At 39.9% G+C, this 24,724-nt stretch overlaps 1 protein-coding gene across 4 annotated transcripts in view; it reads left to right on the forward strand.

Annotated features, from left to right (window-relative positions):
* PCDH11X (protocadherin 11 X-linked) overlaps window positions 1-24,724 on the forward strand; it is a 419,799-nt gene that overhangs the window by 53,347 nt on the left and 341,728 nt on the right. The window contains exons 3-5 of one of the 4 annotated variants that reach the window (XM_063170840.1): window positions 9,947-9,994; window positions 13,100-15,586; window positions 21,907-23,541. In XM_063170840.1, coding sequence (XP_063026910.1) covers window positions 9,947-9,994; window positions 13,100-15,586; window positions 21,907-21,912 — 2,541 coding nt within the window. In that variant the 3' untranslated portion in view covers window positions 21,913-23,541. Of the gene's footprint in view, window positions 1-9,946; window positions 9,995-13,099; window positions 15,587-21,236; window positions 21,288-21,906; window positions 23,542-24,724 lie in introns of those variants that run through there. The other 3 variants (XM_063170839.1, XM_063170837.1, XM_063170838.1) reach the window with 3 other exon arrangements.

The raw sequence follows: 24,724 nt of genomic DNA on the forward strand, positions 1-24,724 counted from the left end.
ACATTTTTCTCTCATTGTGCTGTAATTGCTGGCTCTATTAATGTGATGCGTTCTTGCTTTGGTTATTGCTGATGTTCCAAAGTCGAATAATTGTAGTTTTTTTCCTCTGCTTTTTCAAGCAAATTGATGTTTTCTGGCGTTTTTTTCTCTTCTTTTTCTTTTGAGTCAGGATAGATATTCCTCTGTGCTTTTCAGACTGGGATATTATATGGCTTTTTCACTGGGAGAATACATTTTCCTTTTCATCCTTACCCCAGCCATATAATTTCCATCCTCATTTCCATTAGGTGTTTTTGAAGATAATTTATTGCAGCAGACTTAAAGGTCTAAACAAAGGAGTAACTTCTATTTTGTTCCTCATCCTCTTTCCCATCTAATATCAGAAATAATACTCTGGCACTTACACATGACTTTTTTGTGAGTTGGTATTTGTTGGGAAAGCCAAGAACTATTGTGGATGCCATAATTTGAAAGTCAGTCTTAAAAATAGAGCCTAAAATACTGATAGAACTTTCCTATAACCTTTTATTTTTTTACAATAAACACTTTTATTGTTTTATGTAATCAAGTATTTATCCATGTTGAATATCTAAGATACTCGCTCTGCTTGTACAATATCAGAACTCAAATGAGTTCCTGGAAGTCTCCAGATTATCTGCTTCTTTGTAAGATTCTACATTAATGCTTATTTTTAAATTCTGAGGTAGCCCAGCCCCTCCCTCATAAAAAACCCTTCATTTTGAATAATTCAAACCTTCAGCTGCCATCATCACCCAGAGCTTGGCAGTGAAGCTCAGTGTCTGAGTGGACCTTTGGCAAAGCTGAAGAGAAAATCCTGTCAGTGTTTGTGTGCTTTAATATCTGCTTTAATATCTGCTTCTGAGGTTTTGGTTGTCTGGGTTTTGAAGTGCATTATGTGAGGATGCGATGACCTTTGCTGGCCACCTTAATTTATCATCTGAACTGGGCTTTGGTCTGCTCAGTCTTTGCTGGTCTGTGTTTCCAAAGTCTGGATCTTCCTCCCAGGGGGAAGAGGAGGGACAGGCACTGATTTCTGGGCTGGCCCAAGCATGGCCTGGCAGGATCAAACTGAATTTCCTCTGGTCTTGGGTCTGTCTCTAACATTTGATATCAGATGCTTGGGAATCACCAGAATATTTTCCCAAGCTGTTCCTGAACTTCTGCCAGTTTGAGCTCACAGATTGCTTGCCCAGCAGTGGTGATTCTGATATTCTTATCTGTTGGTTTGGGTTTTTTTCCCATATGTCCAGCTTTTCCAATGGGATTTTGTGTCTATTTTGTAAAAATTCCAGATTTTAAAATTTGAGTGTTGTGGTAATGTTCACAGGGGTCCCAGGAAGAGGAGAGAGATGAGGATCTGACTCCATGGTTCAGAAGGCTGATTTATTATTTTATGATATATATTATATTAAAACTATATTAAAGGAATAGAAGAAAGGATTTCATCAGAAGGCTGGCTAAGAATAGATAAAGAATGATAACAAAGGTTTGTGACTGACCAAGAGTCCGAGCCAGCTGACTGTGATTGGCCATTAATTAGAAACAAGCACATGAGACCAATCCCAGATGCACCCGTTGCATCCCACAGCAGCAGATAACCATTGTTTGCATTTTGTTCCTGAGGCCTCCCAGCTTCTCAGGAGGAAAAATCCTAAGGAAAGGATTTTCCATAAAAGATGTCTGGGACAGTGTGTTTAGAATATTGTCAAAGTTTTAGATGCTACATTTTGTGATGATCTCTTGTTTTAATTTCTGTTTACAGCATTGTTATACTATGAAAACAGCATTTCGGATGCAGTGATAAAATACTTCCTCTTTATTATTTATCTTTAAAAAGTATACAGTTTTATAAGCTCAGGGAGAAGCTGAGGAACAGCAAAGACATTTTTCACTAATATCCATATCCATTATGTTACCTTAGGCAGAAATAAAATTATTTGGTTTTTATTTTAAATGCGTTTATTCCTGAGCTAAGGTGGGAAGTAAAGCCCAGAGGCACAACCAGAACTTGTTCTGCTGCCCAGTGGCAGAAAACTTTGCAATACTAGAAACAGGGTTTTCTCCTAAGTTTTCCTATGTTCAGAAACTGGAAGAATAGTCAAACCTTCTTCAGAAGTGAATTTACCTCTGTGAATTAAAACCTGTGTGGTTTTTATTGATTAACTTTAATAACAACTTCAAAATTATTTGATGATGGAGTTTATGATCCAGGGCTCCAGCTGGCTGAAAATCTGTGTCCCAGGCTTGAAGCCTTTCACAGGCAATGCTGTGTCTGTGGCTCTTAAAATCCTAACTTAGCATCCAGGGCACTGGAAGAAGTGGTAAAAATATCAGACTACTCATCACTCTTGTGATACTCAGACAATACTACAAGAGTTCTGCAAACTGGAGTGAAGTCTTACATACTCTATTTGGAATATTGTTTTAAAGTTCAATGGCACATTTGTCACACCACAGCATATGCTTCAGGCTACTGAGTTTCACAGGCAAAGTAGCAAGGAAAATTCCTTTTTTGTTACTCATTATCTCTAACAAAGACTTGAGTAGCATTTATGCAAAGTGGATTTTTCCCTTCCCCTTTTTTTTTTTTCCCTTCCCCTTTTTTTTTCCCTTCCCTTTTTTTTTTTTCCCCTTCCCCTTTTTTTTTCCCCTTCCCCTTTTTCAAGGTGCTTTATTTGAGTGTCCCTGGCAGTGATGGCTTGGCTTTTCCTGCTGGGCAGCTGTTGGAACTAATCAGATTGTGCCTAAGAGCATCATAAGGAAAATCTTTAATAATGCTGAGCCCTCTTGGAAGCTCCATGGCTTCAGCTGTCACAGCCACTTTCACTAATTCAGTTCTGCTTTGCTGTTTTGTTAAGAGCCATAATGCTGGATTTCAAAACAGGTTTCACTTAATTTTACATTTCACAATGGGTGCTTCCACATATAACCACAGTAGGCCTCTTCTTATGTTACCAGTAAAGTTAATTGAGTGTGGAAGCAGAGCTTTGACTCTGTAGGTAGAACACATAAAAAATTTAGTTTTATAGTGTCACCTTAGGATTTGAAGATAGTGCTTTATTTTGAATCCACATAACAACTGAAACCTGTTTTATTGTAGACAGCAGTCCTGCAAATTTCTGTGAGCAAATTGACTCAGTCCTGTCTTGGAGAGCACTTGGTTTGTGTTCTTTCAGTATCTGTGAACCTGATGAATAATGACAGATGTAGTATTTGGTAGAACATCCTAGGCAGGTTTTAAAAATAGTAACATGCCCAACTAAATCTTTGAATTCAGAATCAACTGTTTGTTTAGCTGACTGCTACATCAACATAATACATTGAATTATTGTTCCTAGCTTAATAACTCAATATGCAATAATCCTAATAATATGCTAAACCCTCTAAGATAAAGAAACAGAAAAGAATTAAGTGTATAAATCAAGGTATAGATGAAGGCTATCTAAGATGAAAATTGTTTCAAGACTGTTTAAGTTAAATTGTTTGAGCTGTGCTTTATATTCTGTGCTAATGTTCATTTCCCCAGGTGATGGACATAAGGTAATATTTCATTTCAGGATGAAATATTTTAATGGGTTGGGTTTGGTGTAATCACTTGTTTACATCACTTTTTTTGAAGGCTTGACTTCGCATTGAATTATTGAGAGCATCTCCTCCTCCTCAGAGGGTTTGCTCTGTCCCTGTCCCACCCTGTGTGTGGCTGAGGTGCTGTCCTTGCTCTCTGGGCACTGGGCTGGCTCTTTGATGGGTGTTTATGGTCACAGTGGGAGCTGGGAGGGCTCTGGGCAGTTCTCAGCTCTGGTTTCCCACCCTGGCACCTTCCTGCCTGGGATGGGGGCAGCTGCCCCAGAGCTGTTCATGGTTTTGGCCTCAGGTCCAGTTTCTGTGTGTGCCCGTTACAGAGCTTTATTGTAGCACAAGCAGTTTGTGAGCTGCTGTTTGGGAACATCTGTTTTAGGGCAGGGATTGAGTTTACCTCAGGAAAGCACTGTGTGTGCACCCAGACCTGGGAAAGGTTGGGCTTTCCCTTTGGCTTGGGCTGTAGGAGCCATTTCTGGGGAGAAATGCCTTCACCAGCCTTGGTTTAATTTGCTCTTTCTGCAGTAGCACACTTTGTGAGAGGGCTAAATCACATTGCTAAATGGCTCCTGAGCTGTGGTATTTATTCTGGAATTAACCTTGCTGAGATCACACCTCATCACTCCCCTTACTCCCAACATTCACCATTTCACCATTCTCTGCTTTTTTGCTCCCAACATTCACCATTTCACCATTCTCTGCTTTTTTACTCCCAACATTCCCTATTTCACCATTCTCTGCTTTTTTTCCCCATCATCTGTGGGAGGGTTTGTCTCAGTTTATAATTTATTGGAGGACTCACATTACCAGGTGAGACTAATCCAGATCTCTGCAGCAGGAGATGGATATTGTATTTACCATCTGAAGCTGCTGTTCTTCCTGCTTAAATATTGTCTTGTTGTGTTCTCTGGTCTCATGCTTTTCTTTGATTTTTTTCTTCCCTTTTGGAGGAAAAAAATCTCTGTCCATTAGCTATAATTTTTAGTGTATATTCTTGACTAAACTGCTATTAGGGAATATAAACAGTGAACAAAAACTCAGCAGAAAGGCTGGAATGGAATGGTGAGTGTTTGGTGTTTCCCTTGTAAACATGCCATTCTAATATTCTTAAATTTATTTTCTTTCTTACAAATCAGTTACTTCAATTCCATCTCTGATTTTAAGACCGAGAAATAGCTCAAGCACATTCAATTAGAGTGAAATTGGAATTTTATTTTTGTTTTTAGAAAGGAATATATTCTTGAGTAAAACTAGATATTGAAGTATAAATCAAATACACTTCTAAGATTTTTTTGATCCCAAACTCACAGGGAAGCATTTTCTCAGAATATAACTCATTAACTGGAAAGTCAGGACAATTTATTTGCTAGAACTTTCAATACACACAGGTAGCAAGAGATTTCTTCTCAAAATTGATTTTCAGACTCAAGTTGCTGCCTTACAGTAAGGAAATGTTTCTCCTTTTTTATCTTGCTCTTGTTCTAGTGAGTCAGATAAATAGGAGTCAGTAACACTGGGGGAGGCAGAAGTCAAGTTCCTGAGAAATCAACACCAGAAAATACATTTTTGGTTTATCCCCTACACTCCTTGATCACTATGGTGAAAGGCTTCTATTTACTGAGTTTTAGAATTCTCTGGAACTATTTTTAGCAGTGTCACTGTCGTCTCAGTCACCATCTCCCATTTATTACTCTGAAATTGCAGTATTATTTATTATCATCCCATGTGCAGTGAAGTGGCATCTTGCATACATCACACACTTTTACAGTTTAATATGGGAGCCTCACTGTTATTTTCTGAGAGCAATAAAAAAAGGATAAGTTTTCATTCCTTGAAAAAGTATAGCTTTATTTCCTTCAGAAGCAAAACTGATCCCGTGGCAGTTAAATGTCACACTCACGCACTCTTTCTTATTTTGATTTTTACAAAACCCTGCAGAGTGGAGGCCTTGAGAGGGGCTCATGATCAGGTCATTTCTGCAGCACTCGTGACAGGTCCAGAATTCCTAAAGCCTGCCTGTGGAAGCTGGGGAAATCTGCTCCAATTGGAGGATGTAAACTCTTTTCTGCTGGAGTTTATTTCTCACCCTGTTATATTTTTCTGCCCACGTGGGTTGTGAATTTTCTCTGTTAAGGCTGTGGATTTTTGAATCCACTTTCATAAAGTAGTGACACATGGGACATTAAAGTGCTGGCCCTGCACATGAAGGAATTTCCTTGTGTTTCTGAAGTGTGGGGGGTTCCAGGTGTGTGTGTGAGATGCTCCTGATGTTCTCATGGAAGTTTTGTCATCATTTTTTCCCAGAAGAGTAAGCGTTGAGGGAAGGTACAGTGATTTTGCTCCCAGCTGAACTTGAGCTTTAGGAGGGTGTTAGGTCAAGGAAGACAATCTTGCTAAACTTGTTGGAAAAGCTGCAGCATCAGAGGTTAGAATATGGATTTTTTTTCTTAGTGAAGATGCCATTCTTTTAAAGATATCATGCACACTGAATTTGTGTGTGGATGTGTGTATAGGAGGGAATGAGATAATAACTGTACATTAATTTAATGAATGCTGATTTGCAGATGTTTGTAGCAAAGCACAAGTCTGTGACGGTGTTCACAGGGGTCTGAGGCTGAGGGAGGAGATGAGGATCTGACTCCATGTTTCAGAAGGCTTCATTTATTATTTTATGATATATATTATATTAAACTATACTAAAAGAATAGAAGAAAGGATTTCATCAGACTAGCTAAGAATAGAAAATAAGGAATGATAACAAAGGCTTGGGTCTCGGACTCTGTCCCAGCCAGCTGACTGTGAGTGGCCATTAATTAGAAACAAGCACATCAGACCAATCCCAGATGCACCTGTTGCATCCCACAGCAGCAGATAACCATTGTTTGCATTTTGTTCCTGAGGCCTCCCAGCTTCTCAGGAGGAAAAATCCTAAGGAAAGGATTTTCCACAAAAGATGTCTGTGGCACAAGTCTATTTTATTGCAGTCTATTTTATATTTTGTTATCCCATTTGCCGCGAACTGGGTCCGCACACACCCATAACCCCCATGTCCACTGAGATCCCTGCCAGCTGGGGATGCTGCACAGCCCCTGCTGCAGGGGAGAGGAGCTTTCAGAGCTGGCTGGGATGTTTCTGTGCAGTGTTCCTGCTGCACAAGTGGCTGCCAGGTTGAATCCCCTCCTGCCTGGCAGCGCTGATGTGCAGGCAGGGAGAGGAGGGCACAGCAGGCTCACCCCTCACCAGCACCTGGCAGGGCTCACCCCGAGCTCCAAGTGTGCCACCGGGAGCTCAGGAAGAGCCTCTGGCTGCCGAGGCACAAGGAGGTTGAGATTTAGGAGCTGTTCTGAGCAGCTGAACGGGGTTGTCAGCGCTCCCCTCCAAAGGCGCAGCGCTGCGCTGGAGCCTCGCGCTCATTTATTTCCCTTCCTGGCACATCCTCGGTTCTGTGCCTGTGCTCAGCCAGGAAATAGAGCAAATGTGTAACTGTCACCTTGTGTAATGCAAATATCAAAATGCACTTGTTGGCTGTATTGTTGCCTGATATAAATCCTATTTTTTTTCCCTTCATTATACATCTGTAGTGAGTGAATCCAAAGGCAGAAACGTCAGGTGTCTGGAGCTTTATCATGGGAATTCAGAGCAAAGCTCAAACATGTTTAATACCTTAATCTGAATATCCTCAGGGTGTTGAAAATGTAGCTTTTTGTTCAGTGGGATGTCTGTGAATATTTCTGAACAACCGTAATGGAGGAGATTAGGAGGGGAGGTTTCCTCCCTGGTTGTTACCTGCAGCTGTTGACCTCCCTTGTTTTGGTCAAAGTGTCTCTAACTGAAGTAAATTTGCCTCAAGTTTACAATTCTTAAGTTTAGCTCCTAAAGTGGCATTCTAACAGTTAGCTTCTAAAGTTTAAAATTCTGAAGTTTAATTTGAAACATCATTAGTAACTCAGAAGTGGCTGCCTTTCTCAGACCAGCTACAAACTTTGGACAATTGATAAAAGTGTCTCTGTACTTCAGTTTCCCATCTTTAGTCAGTCTGCAACTGTTTATACAGCAAGAGTATTGTGAACATAAATTCCTTACAGTTTTGTGGTGCAGCTGCATATTTTTCTGAAATATAAAATTTTATGTTTGCTGTGCATTGTGAAAGACCACTCAAGTGATGGCCCAGTTCCTTGAAAGGAGTTTCTTGGGAATTTTGTGTCCTGTTATAGCAGCAATGTGGGTTCACCATTATTGCCACCCCTGTTTTTAGAGGTGGATGAAGTGAATTTTTATTACAATAAAATATTCAGGTTTATGGGGGTTTTTAGGTTTGATTTTTTTTTTGATTTTTTGGGGGTTTTTTTGGTATAGGTGGAGAAGAAGTAGCAAGTTATGGTGCAGACATTGCTCATAATATGATCTCCTCAACTCTTCCATAGGAATGGAGCTAATTGGGATTCTGAATGCAGAAAATGCACTTTAGGTTTATGCATAATTGGGTGCTTACAAATCCTATTTTTACTGTGGTTCTGAACCTGAAAGTTCCGTTTATTCCAAGCTAAACTTTTTTCTTGCTTCAAAGGAAACCAATAGAAACAGTGCATGACACTGACAGAAAACCATAAATTGAACAAAAGCCTTAAAAATCTTGGCCTACAAATTAAAAGACTGAATTGCTTTGACAAAGAGAGTGTTTCAAATCTGCAAGCAACTCTGCTGAGGTCTGCATTATAAGGAATTCTTACCTTTGTAATGTTATTTTTCTCCTTTGAAGTTGTGCCACTCAGTTCATAAGGTAACTGCTGCTACTAATGACACTTATTTCCAGTAACTTTGGGTTGTAAGCTGTGGGATGTCATGAGAGGAGTGACTGTGGAGTCTTTAACAGGACAGCTGTCCAAAAAATGGCAATTTTCTAGAATGCATGGATGGCAAATTGCACACTGGGTGAATAATAGCAGACTTGGGACCTTTATTAGAGCTGCGCCCCTTGGGGAGGTTTGGATCTGAGTGCATCCCCATGCACCCATTGCAGACACACAGATCCATTACTGCCTGCCATGTGGAATATTTTGTGTTTGAGACATTAACTTGGCTTTGGCAATTCACAATTTCACAGCCAAAGTATCGCCTTTGAAAGAAAACTGCAAGTTTAGTTTTCAGCTTTTGTAGGAAAAGTTGTCCACCATGTCACTGTGGTCTGTTTTCTGCATTCTGAGCTGGAGCTGTGCTGCTGTTCTCTGTTCTCTGCTGACAGACAGCACAGACACAGAGCAGCTCCATATGTCGTGGAAAAACAGGCAAGGAAAAATGTCTGGGACCTGTCTTGAAGTTCTGCAAAGATTTTCTGTGATGTTCCATGTGAAATAACCAGCATTTAGCATTATTCTATTGACTTTCTGAAAAGATTTTAGGGTCCTTTGGACTCAAAACTACATTTCAGCCAAAGGTTTTTATTTAAGCAATTGCTTAATTAATTACTGATTTACTTTCTAATGAGAAACTGATATTTTAATATTCTTCTTCTTATTCCTTTTCTCTTTTAAAATGATTGCTAGCATGTGTACTTCTAGCTTGTTGCAGCAGTCATTGAGATGAGTTCCTGTAGAACATGAGTGAAAGTTTGAGCTGTGCATGGCCCTTGACCTGTGTTTGGCATTGAGCTGAACCAAGGACATCTGGTGATGTGTTTGTCATTTACAGTGCCTCAAGGATTGATAATAAGTGCAGGGTGAAGATGCAGCCACAAAACAATGAGCTGCCTTTGCTCCCGTGGCTTTCTCTGGAGGTTCAGAATCCCCTTTTGAACGAAGAGTGAGGACAGTGTTGATCTACCCTTTGTCAGCTCACAATGCAGACTTGTTACGCACAATTACATAATTTGTGTGTTTTAGGGAATAATCACTGGTGGCCTCTCTCAATCTGAGCACTTTGTATCACGAGCAGTTGGGTTTGTAGCATTATTTAGCACAACATTCTTTCCCTTCCCCACTTTGAGAAATTGCTGCCTTTTGCCAATTTACTGCTCTGCAAGCACAGGTCCACTGGATGTTTTGAACACCGTGGACCATGTCTGTGTTATCAGCATTAACCAGAAGCTGATCTGTTTTCCCATTCTTCCCCACAATGTCCAGGCAGTCAGTGCCCTACAGATCTAACAGAACCCTGTGGTGAAGTGCTGTGCAATGCAATATCTGTGTGTAGGTTCTGTGCACTTTGTCACATCCAGTCCTGTCTGCAGCACTTGGAGCTGTTCTGCCTTACCACACTGTGTGTCCGTGTGTCATTGATGATGTATTTCTGAAACGACCTAAATATTGCATTTTTTAAAATCCTCTCTAATTTTTTATTCACATGACAGCCCAAAACAGCTCCGAAAAGGACATTTGGATCCATTACAAATGACCAGGTAAATATCCACAGTAGGGAGTGTTCAACAAGAAAGTTTTATTACTTGAGAGATTGTGTGTGCAAATCCATGGAAATGGCTGTGATGAAAGTTGGATAAGGTAACAGAGCTCCTTATTGCCCTGATAAGGGATCTTGTGGGCAGGGTCAGAACCTCTTTAAGCTAATCCAGGCTCTGAGATGGGCATAACTTTGGTTTAGCTCCAATAGTTAGTGCTTAAGTTGTATTTTTAAATCTAAAAATTCAATCTTGTATTTCTCACTCCCATTCTTCTCTAAGGATGGTGATATATCAATGGAGCAGATTATTTCTGCAAGTTGTTTTAATGGGCAAAGGTATTCTATAACTGTTAATTATCCACTGTGCTTTTCCAATGGACTCTTGCCCTTCCCAGTGTGAACAAATCCTTCAGATCTCTGGGATAATGTGGTGGCTGAGGTGCAGTTCAGTCCCAGTCAGAAATCTGACCCTAATGGAAATTTTAACTGCACTGAACTTTTAATGATGGTAGAGCTATTTACTTCAACATCAAGAAATTAATCCTGAAGGTTTTTGTTCATGTTTCTCACTTTAGTTCTCAATTTCTTTGTTCATAATGGAGAGAAGTAGATATTTATAGTTTTAAAAATATATTTCTTGGATGTTTCATCAAATTTTTTGAATGTTTAGAATGTGAGAACTATCTGTTCTTAGAAAATGTGTCTGTTAATTTGCAGCATTTCACACCTAACCTTATCTCTTAAACAACATGAAATAATCTTATTTAAACAAATTGAAATAGTTACTCTTGTTAGAATTAAGAGAAAGTCTACTTCTCTGTAATGGTTTTTCTGTAGTTTAAAAAGATGTCTGAACCTGTAATGAATAGGAAGAAATAGACATAGATAATATTTCTTTCCACAGAAAATTATTCATGTGTTAATAATGAACTTGGAAGAGATCTTCACATTCTTTTCTGTTCTCTAGTCATTCACAGCTAATAATGGGGAGCTAAAGCACCACATTTTACATCAAGCTCATCTGCTGTGATGAAAAGCCCCTCTCCCATGCTGGATGAGGGAAGCAGAGATGGGCACCACACGTTCAGCCACGAGAATTCAAAGTCTGTCCCAAGTTCTTGTAGCTGTGGGATCTAATGGCAGAATAATCAGTGCCCATCTGTCGGCCTGTGTACAAATAAAGAGGCAAAGAGAGCTGACAGGTTCCTTTTACTCTGGCTTCTGTTATTTTCTTTACTCTGGAATCTGTGTTAAAGCATAGAATATATGATTGATAATTTCTTTGTAATTATGAAACTTATTGCAAATAACTGCTAGCCAGATTGAATATGAGGAGGAAACTCACGCTCTGCTTCCTATCAGCATACAATTACCATTCTAAAATTTACCCTAATTGGTTCAAAATGTATATCTTGATTTAGAAACAATTTGCAGGGCTTATATTTTCATTTTCTGCTAAAGAAGCCAAATCTATATTTGTTTTACTGCTTCAAAATGTGTTCCAGTTTACTTTATACTGTCCCCAGTTGCAACTTAATGTTGCCACAAATGCTGTGCAAGTGGCACAGTGATTTTTGCACGTGTGGATGAATAGTTCTGCCCCATGAAATAAAAGATGGCTTATCTAAGGTCAAAATCTGGCTTTGAGGAACGAATCAGTGAGAGTTCAGCCTCACTCAGAAGTTTGTAGAAGCTATAAATGCATTCACTTAGTGGTGGGGAACAGGGAACGCAAATCTTTTGCAACTCATGAGAAATGAGCAATCTTGAATACTGGGAATATTTTCTTTTGCTTTGTTCTGGAGTGTATGAGACCAGTTCAGAGCACAGCTGGTGCAGTGGAAATGAGAGGATCTTTAAGGTCCCTTCCAGCCCAAACCATCTATGATCCCATAGCAGTTACCTGAGTAAAGGTGAAAGAGGAGAAGAATAAACAGAGGAAGAACAGTTGTTCATTTTTCCAAATATTACACATTAAAAGGAACTCCTAGTTAGCCCACAATTTTATTTATGCCTTCTTTTTTCTGGTCATCCCATGCATTCAGCATTAGCTGTCTGCATTCTAGCCCTGCCCTTATGGAAGTTGTGGCTGGAAAACTTTCTTTACATCATTCCTGTATGTGGTGAGATATGAGAAAAGAGGATAATTGTACTGTTCTGCATTCCTGCTTGTCTGAAGAGACAGCACAAGAGAGAGAATTTAGTTCTAGATTCCAATATTTATTTTAGCAGATTTGTCAGCACTACTGTTTTTTTAAAAAAGCTGTGTTTGTGCAATATATGTAGCATTTTGGTGCAGTTCCAGAGATGTTCAACAAACCCCATGAAAAATATTGATCATTTTCAAATTGATCTCGCAGTTCTGTGATATTTTTGAAATGAAAATAAGTCTTCTTTTTTTCACTGGGATTGCAATTTCACTGCAAATATAAAACATATAATGATGAATGCAGGAATAGCTTTAATGAGTTTTTAAATATATTTCTGATTAACTGTTAGGATTTAGTTTTGTCTGTATCATCTGACATCTAAATTATGTAGTAAGCACTTGATCAGTGATGGTATTGGTTTGGTGGGGTTTTTATGTTTGGTTGGTTGGGTTTTTTTGTTTTGGTTTGGTTTTTTATGCTAATGGTTTCAGATCATGTCCAGAGTTACTCCACAAACAGAGAAATAATCCCTTTATCTTTGTTGGTTTCCTTGAAATTGAATATTGGAATAGGCCCTCCAGTGACTGAACTTTGGCTTCATTCCTCATTTCCACACTCACTCATACAACAGAGAAACTGAATTACATCAGTACAGGAATTTAATATCTTTTCTTTAGGAATAGAGAATCTGGATGAAAAAAATCACCACCACTCTTACATTTCCCCTTTTTCTAAAGTATCTGTTTATTGCCATGTTTGCTCTGAAGCTTTCTCAAGGCTCTGGAGCTTAAAGCAAAACTAGATATGGAATAAAAAATATAAATATAGAAATATAGATTTGTGTATGGAGTATATGCATGAATTTATATTCCATGAAAATTTCAGAAAGATAATGGGATATTTTTTCTTTTTAAATACATTGTCAAGCTAAAGTGTGTTCTTTCTGTGTCTCGTAGGGTCAAAATGTATTTGGTCTTGACATAACTGAGACACCCGAGGGAGACAAGTGGCCTCAACTGATTGTGCAGCAGATCCTGGACAGGGAGCAGAAGGACACCTATGTGATGAAAATCAAAGTGGAGGACGGCGGGAGCCCGCCGAGGTCCAGCACCGCCATCCTGCAGGTGACGGTGACCGACGTCAACGACAACCGCCCGGTGTTCAAGGAGAACGACGTGGAGGTCAGCGTGCCCGAGAACGCCCCCGTGGGCACCTCCGTGTCCCAGCTGCACGCCACCGACGCCGACCTGGGCTCCAACGCGCAGATCCACTTCTACTTCAGCAACCAGATCTCCAGCCTGGCCAAAAGGCTCTTTGCCATCGACAACACCACTGGGCTTATCACCATCCGCGAGCCGCTGGACAGGGAGGAGTCCCCCGTGCACAAATTGACTGTTCTGGCCAGCGATGGCAGCTCCACCCCCTCGAGAGCCACGGTGACTGTTAATGTCACAGATATCAATGACAATGTCCCCTCAATAGACACCAGGTACATCATCAACCCCGTGAACGGGACAGTGCTTTTGTCTGAGAAGGCTCCCCTTAATACAAAAATTGCTTTGATAACAGTCATGGACAAGGACGCTGACCAGAATGGGAAAGTTACCTGTTTTACCGATCACGATGTTCCTTTCAGGCTAAAACCAGTGTTTGATAATCAGTTTCTCCTGGAGACAGCCACCTTTCTAGACTATGAAGCTACACGGGAATATGCCATCAAAATAGTGGCTTCAGATTCAGGGAAGCCTCCCTTAAACCAGTCTGCAATGCTCCTGATCAAAATTAAGGATGAAAATGACAACGCCCCAGTGTTCACCCAGCCCATCATAGGCCTTTCCATCCCCGAAAACAACGCTCCTGGCACTCAGCTGACCAAGATCAGCGCTACAGACGCCGACAGCGGGCGGAATGCCGAGATCAGCTACATCCTGGGTCCTGATGCTCCCCCAATTTTCAACCTGGACCGCCGCACAGGCATCCTGACAGCAGTGAGAAAGCTTGACAGAGAAAAGCAGGACAGGTACTCTTTCACTGTGCTGGCTAAGGATAACGGGATGCCACCTTTGCAGACCAATGCCACCGTGACGGTGTCAGTGCTGGACCAGAATGATAACAGCCCTGCTTTCACACATAATGAATATAATTTCTATGTGCCAGAAAACCTGCCCATGTATGGCACGGTGGGGCTTATCACAGTTACGGATGCTGACGCGGGAGACAACGCTGCAGTCACTCTCTCTATCTTAAATGGTAGAGATAATTTCATTATAGATCCCCTCACTGGTGTAATAAGGCCTAATATTACCTTTGATAGGGAGCAGCAGGGGTCATACACTTTCCAGGTGAAAGCAGTGGATGGAGGAAGACTGCAGCGTTCCTCAACTGCCAAAGTGACCATCAATGTTGTTGATGTAAATGATAACAGGCCTGTTTTTGTTATTCCCTCCTCTAATTATTCCTATGAGCTGGTCCCAACGTCAGCCAGCCCGGGGTCTGTAGTCACCAAAGTCTTTGCGGTTGATAATGACACGGGAATGAACGCAGAGCTCCGCTATAGCATCATAGGTGGGAACTCCAGGGGCTTGTTTACCATTGACCACTTAACAGGCAACATCACTTTGAAAGAGAAGGTAATCACATCAGATCATGGCCTGCACAGACTGGTGATCAAGGTGAACGACCTGGGGCAGCCGGAGTCTCTTTACACCATAGCTCTTGTGCACTTGTTTGTGAACGAGACGGTCACCAACAGCTCCTACGTGCAAGAGCTGGTGCGTAGGAACATGGAAACTCCAGTTGGCCAGAACATTGGGGATGGTGAGATAACCCCACAGACCAATGATTATGTCAAGATCATCATTGCCATTATTGCAGGCACCATGACAGTTATTCTGGTAATTTTTGTTACCGCCTTAGTCCGGTGCCGCCAGACGCCCAGGCACAAGGTTGTCCAAAAAAATAAGCAGAGTGGTGAATGGGTTTCCCCCAACCAAGAGAATAGGCAGATCAAGAAAAAGAAGAAGAAGAAGAAGCGCTCTCCAAAGAGTCTCCTCCTCAACTTTGTGACTATTGAAGAATCTAAGCCTGATGATCCTGGCCACGAGCACATAAATGGCACTTTAGACATTCCCGTAGAGCTGGAAGAACAGACTATGGGAAAATATAACTGGGCCACCACACCAACCACATTTAAACCTGACAGCCCAGACTTAGCAAAGCACTACAAGTCTGCTTCTCCGCAGCCTACCTTTCAAATTAAACCTGAGACTCCTGTACCCCCCAAGAAGCACCATGTCATTCAGGAATTGCCTCTAGATAACACCTTTGTGGTGGGCTGTGACTCGCTTTCCAAGTGCTCATCCAGCAGCTCGGACCCTTACAGTGTTTCTGAATGCAGCTGTCAAGGAGGCTTCAAGACCCCAGGCCCCATACACACCAGACAGGTAATGGAATTTTTAAGGTGATTTTTCCCCTCTTTCCCTCCTTACTTTGCCAACCCTGTAACTCCAGTTTGAGGCGCTGCAAGTTCTTCTGCAAGGAGTAAAGCTTTGAGAGTCGAGGCGTTGTAAAACAAACAATTCCAGCTTCCTGAGCGGCAAGGGAGAAAATGGGAAGGGGAGAGAGCGTTGTCTGTGAGGAGATGGAGCAGGCAGAGCTCCCTGTGGTGGTGTCCTGACTGCAGATGGCAGCATGGCACTTCCCACCTCACGTTGAGCAGCTCGCAGGGCTCAGGGTGGGACTGTCCCCCCCAGCCTGGTGTGCTCGAGCATCCAAACAAGCTGGGGGGAAAGCAGTGAAGCTTTAGAGGAGCTCTCGTAAGTGGTTCTTAATATGAATGGAGTCTGGGATTGCCGCCTTCGTTTGGGCATAGCTTTTGCTTCAAGGTCTCTCAGGAGCAAGAGAAGGATTTTCCTCTGAAAGTTTGAGGCATTTTCAGACTGGAAGGAGCCTTAAGTCTGGTGGAATGACACAGCTGACGGGCAGAGTTAAGGAAAAATTAGAAACATCAGCATAGTTGAGCTCACTTATTTGCTGCTCTGCCTGATAAACCAGGTATTAGCTCCTCAGAAATGCAGGACAACAAAGAGAATGTCTAAAGAATCCTCAGCTTAAAATTAAAAATAAATTGAGAACTCAAGTACCCTTTATTCTTCAAGACCCTACAGAAAAGCTTTAAATCACTGGAAATAGAATCTAATATTTATCCATATTTTGAACAGTTTAATAAAACTTTTCTGTTTTTCCTGTTTGCTACTCTTTCTTCCCAAGTATCACAGAGGGTTCAGTGGGTACAGTTTTCTAGTTAAGCTTTGGTTGGTTAAGGAATTAATCACAAAGTAACACTTCAGGAGTGTTTATTTTATTATTGGTAATATATTTTAACTTGATAATATGCTTAACTCAATATATTGCTTGGGAGCAAATCCTCAGCATGACTTAAGTCTGGTGAATTTCTTCCTCCAGCTGAATTTTTTTCAGGGTGCTTTGTTTTATTACAACTGTAATGATAACAGCATTCATTAAAAAAGCTTCTCATTCAGAACAGTCATCATATCTTTGAAAATTTCAGGATATGTTGTTTCTTTTATTCTATTTTGTTCCCTTTACCAACACAAATTTGTACGGTGATCTATATCACCGTGGATAACATTTTTTTAAGCAATGTATTTAGGTGTGTTAAGCTAAATTGCATACGAGAAAATCCTCTTGCCAGTTTGTTCATCTGTTTGAACTCCCATCACTCTGAGCAGAGGGCAGTGCTGTTCCCAGCATTTCTGTAGGTCTGATCTAAGTGATTTTTGTCAATGGAGTTCTGGTGCAGTTCCTGTGAGTCGAAAAGGTTCTGCCATTGTCTGCTGAAACCCACTTTGTCCTGCAGTAATGCTGCCAACAAAGAAAGCAGGCTCGTGGCTCCCAGGGTCCCTTCTGTGGCAGTGAAAACCCAGAAAGTGGCATGGGAAGCAATTCTCTTCTGCAAAGTTGGTTGGGGGAAGGAGCATTTCCTTTTATCTGTGCCTTAAAGGTCTGTGGCAGGGTTTCCTATCTGGAAAAGCAGAATAGAACTGTGGGGTTTTATTAATGCTCACTAGCTGGTACCAGCTTATCTTCATAGAGCTGCACCTAACATTGTTAGGATGATATGGTGAATAGATAAAAAAGAGATTATTGTTACAGTTTGCACTGATTTTTTAAAATTTCAGCTATCCTTCTCTAAGGGATATTTTTCGGCATGAAAGTGAGCACCTTGTTTGGAGGAAGGGTAACTGATCACCTCAATGGCCCTTTACACTAATTTGGAAAGAGCAGTCACCTTTAAACACATGAATTCACATTAAAAAAAATTATATAATTTCATTAATGCATTATATACATAAGTTAGACCATTAGAGAAAATCCTTTGTGTTGTGTTTGACTGTGACTAAATGAAAACTATATTTTTTGGTAAGCAAATACAAGTAAAGAATTTCTTAAAGCTCAACAGATCTTTTAAAAGTCACTCTCACTCCTAGCCTGTATTTGTAGTCTGGGTAGTTTTATCTCTTGTGGGGCTCAGGATGGGCTACTTGAGAGTTGTCTCTGTTAGCCAGCAAAAAAAAAAAAAAAACAAAACCCAAACAAATATAAACAGAAGTAATCCTGAGGCACAGAACCGTCTCCAGCTGCTGTCCCAGCACCCTTCAGCCTCAGACACCAACAGCATCCCTGTGGTTCTGGAGCATTTTGTGTCAGGCACGCTCTGAATTTGCAGAGAACTCCAGGACAAGTCAGTTCAGTTAAAAAGAGAGATGTACCAGTTTGAGAAGTGAAAATAAAATGCCTGATGTGAGGGGGAAATATCATCATTTACCACTTTTACCATAGTGCAGCTATTTTACAAGCCAAAGGTTCTGAAGGAGCCTAAAGAATGTTCTGTTCACTGTGAAGTGTCTCTTCAGTCTGTAATGGGGACTGATATTATTACAAGGATGCACATCTCAGCTATTGTTAGGTTTGTTCATGCAAAGTTTTCTACTCAGATATTTGAAATAATATTGTGGTACAACTAAAAATATATGTTTTCTCTGGAAGCTCTAAATTTTGTGTCTGTCTGAATGGTATTGATTCGAGTCTTTAAAGAAAGGAAATTATGCCTTTGCTTTACTGCTAAATTTGTCTAAGTGATCTATAAAATGACAGAAAGTCATTATGGCAGTTGTACTCAAAAAGCATGCAAGCAGAGAGGGAAAGGTTTTTCTAATAAAAACCCCCAAAATATCTCTTTAGTGGTCATGTGGGCAAATAAATACAGCAGAGCCACAGCTGAAATTTTTATGGGGAAGCAATTGGAGACTCCTGAAGCAGCTGAGGAGACTTTGAATCATAAACTGCAGGAAACTGAAGAGGGAAAGTTTGTTCTTCATGTTCTTCCCCTAAATGAGAGGTCAAATTTTGTTCTATTTGTATGTGAGGGCAAGGGGCAGAGGTGCTGATGTTATTCTGAAGTTATCAGGAGTTAAACACTACTAGTGACAATAGACCCTCAGAGTAATATTTTTGGTGGATGTAGTAGAGATAATTCTTTTAAAGGAGTTTTACCAAGTGATAAATTGTGAAGGGACTTATTCATAATAAGGGCTTTCAAATAGGATATCTAGAGTGTTCAAAAATCAAACTGACTTTCCATGCCATCAGATTTCCATTGTTTTGGCACTTGTGGGCTTCAGAAAGTTTTCTTTGGTGCAGAAACACAAAGCATCTTTAAAGTTTATTTGTCTGCAAGCTTTGTAAAAGCTCAGTTATTTTTGATGCTCACCTCAGTGGGAGCAAAGTGTGTGAAGTGTTCCACAGTGACACAAATCTTCTAATTCTCTTTGCATTTGCATGGGGATGATGAGAAGAAGGGAGAGGGGAGTTTGCTTCAGTCTCATTTTCATGTGACACGATTTCAAAATCTGAAATCTTTGCTCATGCACTTTAAAACAACATTCAGACATTTCAAATGCCTGCCTAGGTATCAGCCTGTCTAGTCAAAACATGAATAATTATAGAGCACAGTGTTATCTGTGGCAGCTTGATTCAAAGGAGCTAAAGCTGCAAAGATTCATCAGAACCTGCAGTGCATTTTATTCTTCTTGTCCCTTTCTTTTACTGAATGATATTTCAGATGTGGAAACCAGTAGAATGCATACAACAGGACAGGGGAAATCTTGGCAAATTTACACCTGGTTACTCAGGTCCTTTTGGGTTGTCATCTTCAACTCCAGAACAGGATTTTTCTGACTTGAGGAACTTTAGCGCCCATGGAGGCAGCACCTCTGCCACTGGAGGAGCTGGAAGGTGCAATGTGCTCTGATTTGGGATTTTCTGCTTTTTTGGGGGGTTCTCCCTGCACCCCACAGGTCTCTGGTGTGTCAGTGGGTTCAGCTGCACCTCGTTGGGGAAGCTGCTGAGGGAGGGAGCAGGCCTGGAGATGGATTTCTGTCACTTTGCTGATGCAGATCTTCATTAGTGGAGTTCAGCTGGCGGGATTCTCTCATCTATGAACTTACCCACACTCATGAATAGAAATTTCAGATGAAATTCTCTGCTGGTTTGTAAGGAGCTGATGGAGGCAGGCATTACACTCCTCACAGAAACCTGAATGGAAAGTAGCCCTCATTTCAAAGATATTGAATTTTGGGCCCCCACTGCCTCAATTCTGTGATTCTATCACTGCCTGCTTAGACCTGCTTACAGTTATGGGGTATTTGGGTTTCTGATTTAAAATGTGCTGAAATGTCATTACACTGTGAGAACAGTCTGCTCAGGATTTGAGTGGAAGGAATATTGCAGGAATATTGCAGTGTTCCTGAAAAGAACAGCTCTGAAACTCACCTGTTCTATCAATATTTAGCTGCAGGATTTTTTGTTTTGTGTAATAACAGTGAGTTCAATTTAGAATCCTGTAATCATCAGTAGGCAAGGCTGCTGCTCTGAGGTGTAAAACAGACATAGCACTGGTGTTCTGTTTTGGCAGATACAGAGTAAATTACACTCAAATAACGTTTTCTCCTAATTTTTAGCTAAATAACTGTTGGTATAAGCCCTTCCTAAAATGGATTACTGTGATTCCAAGTATTCTTGTTATTTTACCTTACTTTTCTGACTGGTAATTTTGCTCGTGGTTCTGATCTGCTGCCATGCACACTCATTTCACCAAAAAAAGAAAAAAAAATAATTTGGAGAAGAGATTTCTAATTGAAATATGAGTCAAAGTGTGCAAGTCAGAAGTTAACAAGCAATTATTTAAATGTGGATCACTACTGAAGTAAAGCTGGTCAAGAAAATGCTTTTCCTCTGTTCAACATTGGTAGAAAATCTTCAGTGATTTCTTTTAATACTTTTCACTAGAAAATCATGGAGGGAGGTATCTGGAAAGTGCCCCCTTTGCCTCATAGTAGAAGGCAAAAACAGAGCATGAAAAGGAGTGAAAAAGAAATTTCTGTTTTGTGTTAGGAAATTACGAAAGATTTTGAATATGACAAAAAAATTGAGAGCAAAAAAAGGCACATTTTTCTTTTTCTCCCCCAGTAAGAGCTCATTGATAGAGTTTATGCTGAAGTTGGTAAATGAGGTTCCAGCATTAATAACTGAGTGACTTTTGTGCAGAATGACACACAACTCCCTCTCCAATAGCCACTTGCCTTGGGATAGAAACAAAGTAATTTTTCAATCAATTAGTGCCTTTCACATAATTTTTTTCAGTGGGATAACTGAAAAGTTTACTTTTTTCTCCTTGTGACCCAACTGTGCTATTTCAAATGCCTTACTTAACTATAAACCATTGCTAACAGTGAAGTCTGACTTAACTCTGGTTTAATTTTCACACCTGTTTATTTTCCTGCTTTCTCCCAGAAGGTATTGCACTCAATAATCTGCAGCTGATAGCAATTTCCTGACCAGTGAGTGGCTGGTGTCTTGGGGACTGTGGTATTGACAGCGCTTTCTTTTCTGTCAAATAATTGATCAGAATGGCTTAATTTCTGTGCATCTTTAGGACTAAACCTACTGATGATAAATTTAGATTGAAGATGCAAAATAATTCTTTAAATAAATAATATTTTATGCTTTTAGGAGCAATGCTTTTGCATGAGGTCCACAAAACCCTTGTAGAACCAGTTCTAGGTAAGGCAGCCTAATTTCTGTCGGTCTTTAGGACTAATTCTGTTAATGATAAATTTAGATTCAAGATGCAAAATAATTCTTCAAATAAAAAAATATTTTTATGCTTTTAGGAGCAATGCTCTGGCACGAATTCCACAAAAGCCCTGTAGAACCAGTTCTAGGTAATGCAACCTAAGTTCTGTGAATCTTTAGGACTAATCCTGCTGATGATAATTAGATTAAAGATGCAAAATAATTCTTCAAATAAATACTTTATGCTTTTAGGAGCAACGCTTTTGCATGAATTCCACAGAATCCCTGTAGAACCAGTTCTAGGTGGCGCAGCAGCCTTCTGACACCTCTAGTCTTGCAACAGCACTTTTGGGTTAGAGAGGATAAAGCAGAAAAAGGAGTAAGGAACTTAGAATAACATCCATAGCAGGTATTTCTGTGCCTCCTCGTGCTGCAGCATTCGTGCTCTGTGTGTAGAGCACAGGCGCCCCAGGAGGGGTTGGTTGCTTAGAGCGCCTCGGGCCGCGCCGCGCTCGAGGTTCGGTAGAAATTTGGAAGCGAACGTGACAATTTGTGGTGCGAATGCTGCAGGAAAGGGCTTTTCTCATGCTGTTTCTCTGTTTGCCAGCTCTGAAGGCCATCCCAGCTGATGTTATGTACTGAAGTCGTACGTGTACTCAATGATGTTAAGCCAGCAAACATGGGAACAAGGAAATAGCACGAGAAAGCCCTTTGTCCTGGCTCTGGTTGCCGAAGAAATTTATCGACTCATCTCCAGAGGGGTTTGGAAGTGACCATGAACTGTTCAAGCTGCCCTACTGAAAGGTATCAAGGGCAAGGATTTTTTTAAAAGGAAAAAGACAAAGAAATTTTAGTACGTTGTGCTATAGTGTTCTATAACGTAGTTTTGCTAAGAAAACAAAAGTAATGTGACCCATCCTTCTTTCACGGTTGGTGATTATGGTAAATTTATTTTGCTTGTAATCATCTTCTTGTCCCAGATTTAGTTTTTTTCCTTATTTATTTTAGTTGAAACAATTAGGAATTTTGTTTCTATGGATATTATAAAAGGGAGCAATAAATTTTATTCATATGTTAAAAAGAGAATGTAAAGTTCTTTATACTCCCTGCATTTAAAATGAAAACAACCGAGTTGTTGTCACTTATAGCACCATTATACATATTAAGAGTTAAATGGTATTTATATGTATCCATAATATTTTTAATGATGATATTGCTGCTATGGATCATAAATAGAAATGATCAAGTCACTGCTTTCTCATTTTTTAGGCACAATAGTAGTAGTGAAAAACTAGCACTTCCTGCTTTCTTATCCACAACATTTTGTAATAAACGGTCACCTTTTAAATAACTGGAAAGCACTCACATAACTTTTAAAAGGAAAATTTAATTTTCATTTTGCTTGCTGAAGTCTAGATAATGTCTATTTAACAGGTGCCAAACATTTAACCTTTTAAAGTGTTTTTATTTAAAAAGAAAGTCATAAATCCAGTGGCTTGGTTTTCAGTGTAATAAAATAGGAAATAGTGGACATAATTTTTCACTGTTAGCCAGCACATGGAGGTAAATGGCCTACTGTTGTTTCTTTTTCTTCCCCAATTATTCTTCTATAAAGTTTTTTTGTTTTTTTTTTTTTTGGTTGACTTGTTTGCTGTTTCTTTTTTTTTTAACTAAAGTGGTTTTTTATATTATCATTTGTTATTTAGCACGGCTCATTTACAAAATAAAACTTGAGTATCATAGCTTTGTTTGAAGGTTGGTTGCAAGTTCTTGTATATTGCCTCACATTTTAGGGAGTAATGCTTAATATGTATCATCTATAATATTAGAATTTCATATGCAATGCAAAATCTCTTAGGAAGCAAAGGAGTATAAAGAACCCTGTTTTCTGCACTTATATGAAGACATGTAATATTAGTTTGCTAGAATAAAATGAAATACAGACACTGCTTTTAACTGGGATGTATACAATATATAGAACGTTCTTTTAAAGAAAACAGTTATTAATGATTCATGGATTAGACTACAACATGGAATTCTTACACATTGCTGTATGTTTGATGTAAAGATATTTATAGGCTTGTACTTAATAATCACGTTGCCTCAGTTCTTGGACTGCAGAATGTCTACCATGATTGTTGCCTATAGTTTGCTCCACATTTGCTATCTGGCTCTTTAAAAAAGAAACCAATGTGTATTTGGCTATTTGATCTGTAAAATAAATTCTATTAATAATGAAGTACGTATTGTAATTCAGCATATTGTATTGCATAATTATATCTATGACTGTTACAGAGAGCTTTTCATTGCCCATGATGGGATCATTTTCTTGGGAAGAACTTCATGTACCTGTCAGACAGTTTTGCTCTTCCTGTTTTTAGCAGCCTTGCAGCATTTATGCTTCAAACTCAAGTTCCCCCAACCCTCCCAGTGGTCAGACATGCAGTGACATTTATTGACTCAGTGCCACAGCTCAGCCATTTAAAATTCATGCTGGGATTTCTCCCAGAGGTGCTGTTTGGGGTCCCTCCCTCTGCTCCTGTTGTTTGTGGAGGTGTTTGCTAGGTGGGTGATGGCAAAATTCAGTGATGGTTGAGTTTCAGCCCTTGGGCCCCATTCAGAGTGCTTTGTCAGGCAGACAGGATGGTTGCACAGGCTTTGAGTTTCTGGTTTGGCTTTGAGTCTCTTTGGATTTCTCTCCTTACGAGAATTAGGTTGGATTTCCCTTTTGACAAAACCCCTGTACATAAACTTAACGGTTGATTAAGAGAAGCACCAAATAATTTCAATGCTTACATTCGAACATTTTTGGGATTTTTTTATGTTTTTTTTTTTTTTTTAATAATGAAATTTAGTCATCTCAAGTTAACATGTAGCTGCCCTCAGTTTTTTCCTCCAGTGGTGACAAGGCATAGATAGGCTGTAGCAGGTTATTTTGATTTTAGGACTTCATATCCTCTAGAAGTGCCTACTTTCTTACATTGAGTATGAAGAGAACCTTTGATAAGTACCTTTCTTGTACCAGATGTGCCAGTTATGTGTTTTCAGAGAAGAATATACTTCATTTTGAGTTCCTTTGCTTTTAACTTAGCTGAAGCTCTTTTTCCTGGTTTTGCACTGGTCCTACCAATCTAGTCTACTAATTACCAATTCTAAAAGCATCTAGGATGATTTTAAAATGTCCAAAAGTTGCATAAATGAAATAAAAGGTACATCACATGGTTTAATTACTGGTCCCAATCAGTAATCTCCCTCCTCTGGTTCTCTCATGAGTCAGCCCAGCCAAATATAAGAACCTTCCAAAAATGAGAACATATAGAATGCACTAAGAGAAAGCCAGAAAGCTCTGAAGTGGCTCAGTTTCATGTGTTTTGTCTGTTTCAGTTTTTGTTTTCTTACATCTAAATGCCACTTTTTAAAAAGTT

The sequence above is a fragment of the Melospiza melodia genome, chromosome 16 (assembly GCF_035770615.1).
Source record: "Melospiza melodia melodia isolate bMelMel2 chromosome 16, bMelMel2.pri, whole genome shotgun sequence".
Taxonomy (NCBI): domain Eukaryota; kingdom Metazoa; phylum Chordata; class Aves; order Passeriformes; family Passerellidae; genus Melospiza; species Melospiza melodia.